Genomic DNA, 9575 nt, shown 5'->3' on the forward strand with positions numbered 1-9575 from the left:
ATTATCCTTCAGTATAGATGGGTTGCATTCAATACTACTCAAGTTAATTTTTTTTTATATAATCAAAGTCTGATTAAAATAAAAATTGTAAGGAGGAAAGTATTTTGCAACTAAAGAGTTTTGTTACTTAGGAAGTCTCATGCCACAAATCACAGAAAATCACAAGAGGATGATACAGAAGTATTAACACACATTTATTCTTTTCTACCCTAAGCATCCACTACCAGCCAGTCTCAGTCAGGATGATGGGCTGGATGGATCTTTAGCCTGATGTGTCATGAATATTCTGATGTTTGTATGCTCTTTTCTAACAAACATGAACTTGTCTGTGGTGCCTTTATTAAATTGTTGCTTTCTGTATGAGTACCGAGTTATCTGAATAAGCATTACTGCATCAATAAAAATATTCTCCAAATAAATAGCACTCTTTCCTTTCTCTCTCTTCTTCTGTCTTTAGGGGAATGGGAAAAATTGCTGCTCATAAGGTGGATATAAATCTATTCAATTTCTGTGTTTTTTTTAACACCTGTAAAACGCAAGTCAGTATACTTCATCAGTTTAGCATTCTGAAAGGCTGCCAACAAAAGCAAAAATTTACTTATGGTTAAATGCACAGAAGCCCTGATCATTCATTTTACTTTTTTTAATGACTGCTGTATTGTAAAGGACTTGCATTTACTGCCTGCAAAAATCAATACAAAGGCACCAAGAACACTCAGCTGCACACATGTCAGCGCTTAACAGCCTGGCATATCCACATAGAGCTCACCAATATTACAAAGGACCTACAGGAGACCCATCATCTATTGGAAAATCATCAGGAGACTACCCAGGGCATCTACAGCTGGACACATTTGTGTGTGCACTCAGCGGATGCCACAGTCAGAAATATTAATTGAATTATAGCACAGATTCACAGAAATACAGTGTGAGAAGAGATTTTTGAAGTAGCAGCTAAGTCAGCCCTTACAGATATGAAATTAAAGTCATTGCAGGAGCCATTTTTCTAGTCTCTTCTTGAAAACTTGCAATACAGGAGATGCTAAAATGAATTTATCTAACTGAGAAATAATCTGCAATGAATTGATTAATATCTTCAGATCTTTCTCCTACTTGTGCATTCTCTAACCGTGGACTTCCTGCATTTTTGAAAATTTATGTTCTCCTCTCTCCATCAATTATTCACTGTTAAAAACAACCATTTACTTCAACATTGCTTTATACACCCTGATTTCTAATTATTTTAATTAGAAACATTTGTTTCCCTCTTCTGTAGTTTTTTTCTTATTTACACCCTTCCTAAAAGCTGGTGCAAAAACACTTGGCACAGCCTTGCTGCTGAGACCTTGCTAACAATGGATAGAGAAGCCCTAGTGTTTTGTGAATCCCAAACCTGAGAACAAGATGTTCCTTTTTGCAACTGCATTTGACTTGCTTTTAGACTCAGTTCCAATAAAACCTCCACATCCCTTTTTGCTGTCCTGCTGCCTAGCCAATTCTCCCTCTTTTCAAGTACTGGTTTTCTCCTTCCTTACAAAGCAAAACACTTTGTGCTTGCCCCTACTATTACCCTCCTCCTTTAGGGCCACTCTTCTAATTTGTAAAGATCATTCTGAATTTTCATTTTGTCCCCTAAAATGTGTGTAATCATTCCAGTTTGATATCAGCAAAGATGGTAGCTAGTTCATCATCCAAGTCAGCTGGATTTGTCTAACAGGCCCATCGCCACCTTCAACAACAGTTGCTATCCTGTCTCAGCATAAGCAAGTATTTCTTCCCTTTCACAGCCAGATCCCTCAGTACCACTGGAGCCACTTTCCTCTGTATGAGTGGACATTTACCATCCACTTGCTTGCCCAGACCAAAGCTGTTCTTTCATGACATCCTCCACTACAAGTACTTCTGTCCCTCCATCAGCAGGAATCATCAAAAGCATCCAAACCACATGGAACCAGGGAGATAAAGAATGAGAAGAGCAGAAGGAGCAGGGCAGGTAACTGTGCTGCATGGGAAAAAATGGATAGGGCCAAAACAGAGCACCACAAGGTAGGATGATATTGTCTCTGGCAAGAAGAGGGCAGGTAACCTCCTAAGAGAAACTGTGCTCTTGGAGCAGTACCACTACTTTCCTCTCCCGGCTCTTTCTTGGTGGCAGCATGCTGATGTTAGCAACAATTTCTGTAGGGCTATGTTGGCCTGTGGAGATGTTTCCCTACTCAGTAAACAGATTCTTAAGCATCTGTATCTTAAAACAAAAAAGGTAATCTGAAGTGGATGCATGTGTGCTGTAGACCTAGGAATCACTTGTTAGGTCTCACATGAAAAATCCTTAAACCTCAGTCTTTGTGACTTTATCTCTACATGCTTGGGCTGTTACTTCATGCTCATGAGTTGGGCTCACACTGACAAATTATTCATAACTGTAACGGAGTCCCAGAAGCACAGGTTCCACAGCAGATGAGTTACTCGAGAATAAAGACTTCTGTTTGTAAAGACTGCAATATATTTCATTTTCTGATTGTAAAGTATATCAAAGCAGATATTTTATACTCTTGTAATTTGTGATCAACTTACAAGCACTGGAAACAGATTTTCTTTTAGTTAGAAAACTTCTTTATTTGCAATAAAAAGGATTATGTAATCACTCTTCTAACCCAACTAATGTCTCCATCTGAATCTTTAAAGTAAAATATGCCATGCCTCAATTGCTGTTTTTTGCATTAGATTTTGTTTTTAAAATATTGAGAAAGTAGATGTTTATTACAGGAAATACAGGCCAAGTTACCCCTTTCCTAACTGCAACCAACTGAAGACTAATGCAGTTGTCTAGGCTTTATCCATAGCCATTCGGAAAAGATGAACAACCTTAAAAGATGAATCCTTCCATCTTAAAAGTAGTTGTCCAAGTACAAGACCTGTGATGATTCAGTGCCTCCCTCCTTCTAATCATTCTAGATGGAAGCTTGATGAAGAGTTTAGACTAGACACCTAGGGGGTAATTCACCCTCATCTAAGCATGAGCATTACGTGCAATTTTAGATGCACTGAATCTAAGACATCTGTCTGGGGCTGGCAAGTATGGCTCCAGTCCTATGGCAGATCCACACACTTCTCAAGGGGCAGCTAGAGTCCAGTTGTGATACCTTGGGACATCTGCAATATCTGAGAAGCACTATTTAAGTGTCTCCTTCATCATAAGATAGTTATCTGAACTCCATCAGTCATATTGACTAGGATATGATTCAATTATTTAAAATTTAGCACTTAGTAGTCATGTCTAACATACCTGCACAAAGCATGAACAGATGAGGCACAGGATGTGTGAGAGACATACAACAATTATGACTGGAAATTGTGGGGCAATTATGATACCAAGAGAACCAAAAAAATGCACTAGGCCCCTTTATCTAAGCAATGAAAGCCTGTCTTGGACTCCATTGGCTACAACTGCAGAGTTTAGGTATTCAAATGACATTTAGACATGTAATTTTATACATCTCAAGTTTAGATGCACTGAACCCAATGACATTTTTTAGACACTTATCATTAGACAAGATGAACGTTACCAACAGAGATATGGGGTATTCACCAAAAAACAACTATTTATGCATCACTACCTAAGCAGTGCAGACAGTGTTTGTCTCCAGTATCAACTTTAGTTGATTTTACAGCAGCAACTAGAGTTTGTCAAAAAGATGTCAGAATTCTTTTGAAAATCAGCAAGTACCCAATGAAGCCCATATGCCTACTTCCAATTTTATAATGAAGCACATGTAAAAATAAAAAGTTACAGCATTAGCATAGAACAGATTAGATCTTTTTCAGAAACAACAACTCGTAAGTTTTATGGTCTGACTTTATGTCAAACTAATTTTCTGAGTACAGTATTCTCAAAAACAGCAGGATGACTGTATAGCCAAGGATGCCTCCTGGGTTTTGTTGGTTTAATTTTATTGAACTTAGAGCCTTTGAAACACCTTGGATCATCGGCGCTCAAGTCCCCTCTGTACACAAAGAGCTTATAGACAGCAGTATAGGGAGCAGTAGCACCAGATTTCTGTCTTACAGAAGATCATATTATCCCCTGAAAAACATGATCTCTAAGGAGAAAGGTTCATTTTTTTCCCAATCTCCTTGTTTTCTCTATCCACTTTTTAGTTTTACCTCCCATAAACTAAAAACCACATCCTAAAATGACAAGAAAATGAAAGCACAGCATCTTAGTCTTCCAGCTATAATAATGACTTCAAAAAGAGAGTTGTTTGGGGAATCAATATATTGATTATTTAACTTCTGAAGGATAGAAAGCTATTTTGGTCTTTGGAAATTATATGCCTGGAACTAATGTATTTGATTCACAGACCAAATGTTCAACAAAAATTGCAGTAGAAAAATTCACAATTTGTGGATACTACCAGATCACAAAGAGGCTGACAGACTAGTAAAATGCATGAGAACTATTTCTTTTTCAATTTACCTCATCTAAGCATAACACATCTCTGAAACACAGAAGATACAGAACACAGTCAACAAAATTCATGTGAAGTGATAAATTCTATCTGACAATAGCAATCTTTTATATTCCTTTTCTAAAACAATATATGCTATTTTTTTCACTATTATGTCTGATATTATTAGTCAGCATTTTGTCTGGAGATGCACATTAATGTCTATTTTACACATATTTACAGCATTTTTAAAATCAACTATTGGAAGTATGCTCAAAAATACTCAACTGCAAAATTTATAAAATGGGCATATAATAATGGAAGATATGCATAATGATAGGAAGATAAGAAAATGCTATAGACTTATATGCATGTATATGAAAACACACATATATATGTCATATATAGGTCATTAGCAGCATGCAAGCCCTTCCTTGAGAAATGCACTTACATTCAGATCATAAATCCACTGTTCCTACCAGATATATTACTCAAAGTAGAAATGTGAAAGAATATTATTTCATAATTATATATTTTTGGTATTATGTAAACAGTATAGCAGGGTAACACACTATTTCAAAAACGTTACTCAATACTTTCAAGATGTTATGAGATCAAATAGAAACTGCTGCTCATTTAAAACTCTTTAGTAAGATGATTTGATGCTGTGCTGTCCTGATAGTTGCATCAGTCCACCTGGCCCAGATTATTATTTTTGCATCAAAAGTTAAAAAAACGAAAAATAAAAGTTAACTTTCATGTAATCTACAGAAGATGCGTTTTAATATGCAATATCTCTATTCCAAGAAAATAGCTACAGGTTGTACATATGCCAAAGGATTTTTAGCATTTTTCAACAGAAACACTAAAAATACACAATTTCAAAAAAAATCCTGAAAACTTAAATAAATTAATAGTTAATAACTAAAGAGATATTATATATGAGCCTACATTTTGATTAAGACTAGAAAACAGTTAAGATACAAACAGCAATTCTTGTTACAAAGAATTGTCTTCATAACATTGAAAGCTACATTACAAGCTGCCCATAAGGCAGAATAATAAAATGTACTGTAATATTTTTATTTATATTCATAAAATTGAAGAATGCTAACCCACTGGTTATTTTATTTTTAGTATAGACATGAATTTTAACAAGCTAATTTATGAAAGGTTACACCAATGTCTAGCTTTAAATCTAAGAAATAAATGCCCTTACTAACACAGTTTACAGACAGAAATTCTCATAATACTTTTCAATACTTAATGAGGCTAATGGTCAATGCTAACAATATCTGCCTGGAATTAAATAGAAGAATATGTCAAAGATTTAACTTTAGTTAGTAACCAGTATGATGTTCAACATATACGGCTCAGGTATCTGAACTGATTGTGACTTTCTTCCTGCCATCTACTGCCTCCCTGAATGTATAGTTCTTCTCATCCTTATTTACTCAAGAATCTACTAAACTAAGTGAAAGAAAACAACTTTGGCAGCTTTTGAATATAGTTGTGTTTAGTGGAAGACTTCTTTCAAGGAGAGGAGAGACAACATCAACTGAAAGTCCATCTGTAGCAAGTTCTTCACCAACCAGAATCACTTATGCCCATTTTCTGTCTGAAGCAAATCAACCCTATTTTTGTAACAACAGGTTTGTAGCAAATCTCTTCAGAAAAACCTATTTGTTTTACCGATTATTTTTCAGACTTTGCATTGCCGTGTGAAAATGACTTCCTCGTTTCTTTAGAGCTCTGCTAACTGATGGGAAGCAGCGGGTATTAAGCTGTGGCCAAGCTAGAAAATCGCAGTAATTGTTACTCCTGGTTTGAGAAGAATGGAGGGCACCTTTTGTCTTGAGGAGGTCCTGCTGCATATGGGATCTAATTACCCAATCTAGCAGCATAACACTGACCAGTGTAATTTCTTACTGTTTGCTATGTCCCTGGTACGTGTGTTGGCAAAGTTATTATCTAGAGATTTTCTCAAAACTGAAAAAAAAGAAAAACAAACATACACTATATACCTTCTCATTTTCTTTCCCAGTCTCAATCTCTCTGTTTCCCTCTGATATTTATGGCCTATGTGACACTTTACATATAGAAAATGTTATATAAATATTACTTCAATCTCTAATGCAGTGCTTCCCTGAAGCATGGAGTATAGCCAAAGCTAGGGAGGTGACTGTGGAGATAGTGAAGTCAGACTTCTGAATTACTCTCCAAAGCCTCAGCTTTAATTTTTATTGAGAATCAATCCTGCAGATACAAAAAAAAAGACCGATCAGTGGAATATAAGAGATGTCTCTGCAGCTGCCTGAATTTGCAGGAAGCCTAGAATAAGCTGCCTTAAGCATTAACTTCTGAATGACTAAGGCGGTAGACGTCAGTGATACTTCAGTTACAAACAGGTAACTGTATCTCTGTTAAAAAATATTTTTAAACCATTGGAAGTATAACAAGAAGTTTGTACCTCACAGTTTTGGATAGAATAGGCGAAGGAAGCATCAAGATTAATGAAAATAAGCAGAATATCTATAAAGCCACACTATCCAAGCTGGTAACACTGCAGCAGTGCAATGGATTGGAGGAGCGCTAGATCTGGTGTTAGTGTCATTTTTACTAAAGGAGGATGCAGCTTTCAAACGTGCAGATTTTTGGATTTTTTTAATATTGTAAATTTAACTAGCCATTTGCAGAGCAGGTTGATCTTTTTACCTCAGGCTGCCAGGAAGGAGGAACCTGAGATTTAGGCGGGAGTGAGCAATTTGGTCAAAAGACCTGCTGAAAAACCCACCTCAGACTCAGGATTAGGACAGGAAATCACAACCCTTGCTCGTAACTCCAAGTATGAAAACTCTGCTGCCTTGCAGAGCTCGCTGCAGGAACGCGCTGGACACAAGCGCTCCTCTTGGCGCATCTGACAGCCTCAAAATAAGCACCCTGAGCAGCACGACCCTAATTCCCCCCACGCTGCACAGATAATCGCGCCGGCTCCAGGCTCACGGGTAAAGCTTTTCTGTCAGAGCTGCTCCTCCCCAGGCAGCCCGTGTCTCCTCCACCCGCGGAGGCAGCGCGACTGAGACCGACCCGGGCCCCCGCGGCCGCCCGCAGCAGGAGCGAGAAAGGAAGAGAAAAGGAAACAAAAAGGAAAAAAAATAAAAGGAAAAAGAAAAAAAGAGAGAGAGAGAAGGAGGAAATGGGGGGAAAAAAAAGAAGGGGGGAGGAAGAAAAAAAAAAGGAAAAAAAAAGAGAGAGAAAAAAAAGGGACGCGCGTCTCCCGGGAAATAAAGTTTGCAGGCAGCGCTGCGCTTATCCCTGCGCCCAGCTCTGCCCCCGCTCGCCGCGGAGGGTGCGCGGGCGGCGCAGCGGCCCCCCCGTGCCCCGGCGCCCCCCGCCGCCGCCGCTCACCATGTTGACTTCGGACACCATGTCGATGCTGGCGATGTCGATGTTCATCCCCACGCACACGGGCGGACCTGGCGGGAGCGGGGAGAGCGTTACCCGTTGGCGGCCGTTACCGGCGGCGCGGCGCCGTGAGGGGGGAAGCACCGCGGCCACGAAGGCGGCAGCCCCCGGCGTGGAGGGAGCCGGGGCGCCGAGCCCGGCCGGGGCAACTCACCTCCGAAATCGGGTCGGAGGCGGATGTCGTAGCCCTTGAGCAGTTTATCCACAGTTTCTTTCACGAAGGACATGTTGCCGGGATCGTTCACGCTGTGGGGGCGAGAGAGACGGGGGGGAGGAGGGCGGGAGGGCGGGCGGGGGGTAGCGGGGCAGGCAGGGGAGGGCAGAGCCCGTCAGCTCGTGCCCGCGGCCGGGCGCAGCCCGCGCCGCCACCGCCGGGGCACTTCGGCTCCTACCTCTGCGCGCAGCAGACCACAGCCACGAGGACGGGAGCGGAGAAGATGCCCAAGAAGCTGCCTCGCGCAAAGCCCCTCATCCCTCCGCTCCGCTCCGCGCTCCCTGCCCGCAGCAGCAGCCGCCGCCGCGATCCGGCTGCCCCGGCTGCCGCTGAGGAAGAGGCGGAGGCGACAGTCCCCGGGCTGCCCCCCTCCCCCCCTCCCCAAAATCCCCCACCCCGCTGCCCCGAGCCCGGCGGCCCTGCGGGCACCGCGAGCCGCCCCGCAGCCGCCCGGGCCGCCGCGGAGCGAGGGAAGGCGCCCCTGGCCGGAGCCCGGCGCCGCCGTGCGCGCCGCCTTCCCCCGCCAGCCGCGCACGCAGCGCGGGGAGGGAGAGCGCGAGCGAGGGAAGGAGGGAGGGAGGGATGGAGTGGCGAGCGAGGGCGCCCTCCCTCCCTCCATCCCTCCTTCCTGGCGGCCGGGGGAGTCGCAGGGGCGGGCGGGCAACGAACGGCGCCCGCCGGCGGCTCCCCCGCAGGGGCGCCCGCTGCCTCCCCGCGGCCGCCGTCGCCTTCCTCGCCTCGAGGCCGGGAGCCCCCCGGCAGCGGGGTGGTCGCCCACCACCGGGCCGAGCTGGCCCAGCGCGGGGAGCGCCCCACTTGCCCACCCGCATCCCCAGGGAGGGTGGTGGGTGCTGGGCGCACCCGTGTTGGCCAGGGCTGCGGGTGCTGGGCCCGGGTCCCCATCAGCACCGCCGTGTGGGATCCCGTGGGCACAGAGCAGGACCTCGTGTGCAGACATCTCCACTGTGGTACCCGAGAAGACCCTGTGTGGCCAGGGAGCCTCTACACAGCCCTCGAGTGTGTGGGGCTGGACATTTAGCGCACAGCACAATGCGGGGAGACTGAGCGGGCACCTAGCACGTGAGCTGCGAGAGCTGCACGGTCTGGGTCGCATCGCCCGTGAGTTGTGGGGTCCTAGCTTTGCGTAGGAAATGCGTTGGGCTACGCTGCTGTTAACATCCTTTCAGGTTAGTAGCCCTTCCCTTAGGACCAGTTGGCCTGGAGGCAGGAGCGTGCTGGTCAGGCTCTGTTGCCTTTGCAGTCCGAGCTGGCTCCTCCACAGAGCTCATGTGGGGACCTCTTCACATCGCTCTGCTGGCAGCAAAAACCTGCCCTCAGCCCCTGCCTCATCCTGGGTACATGCAATTGCAAGGTTGTTCACTAATCAAGAGGGGAAAAAGCAAGGTCCTATTCTTGCACTTCTTCTCTTACCACTTGTTTTTCCTTCT

General features: G+C 43.8%; 1 protein-coding gene across 1 annotated transcript in view; it reads right to left on the reverse strand.

The window, feature by feature from the left end:
- LOC104566094 (gamma-aminobutyric acid receptor subunit beta-3) overlaps positions 1-8425 on the reverse strand; it is a 98827-nt gene extending 90402 nt beyond the window's left edge. The window contains exons 1-3 of the mRNA XM_088530387.1: positions 8306-8425; positions 8068-8159; positions 7857-7924 (exon numbers count right to left, since the gene is read on the reverse strand). Coding sequence (XP_088386513.1) covers positions 7857-7924; positions 8068-8159; positions 8306-8385 — 240 coding nt within the window. The 5' untranslated portion in view covers positions 8386-8425. The remainder of the gene's footprint in view (positions 1-7856; positions 7925-8067; positions 8160-8305) is intronic.
- Positions 8426-9575: the final 1150 nt, after the last annotated feature.

This window comes from Tinamus guttatus, unplaced genomic scaffold (genome assembly GCF_059628265.1).
Source record: "Tinamus guttatus ecotype Peru unplaced genomic scaffold, ASM5962826v1 Tinamus_guttatus_pri_ptg000369l, whole genome shotgun sequence".
Lineage (NCBI taxonomy): Eukaryota > Metazoa > Chordata > Aves > Tinamiformes > Tinamidae > Tinamus > Tinamus guttatus.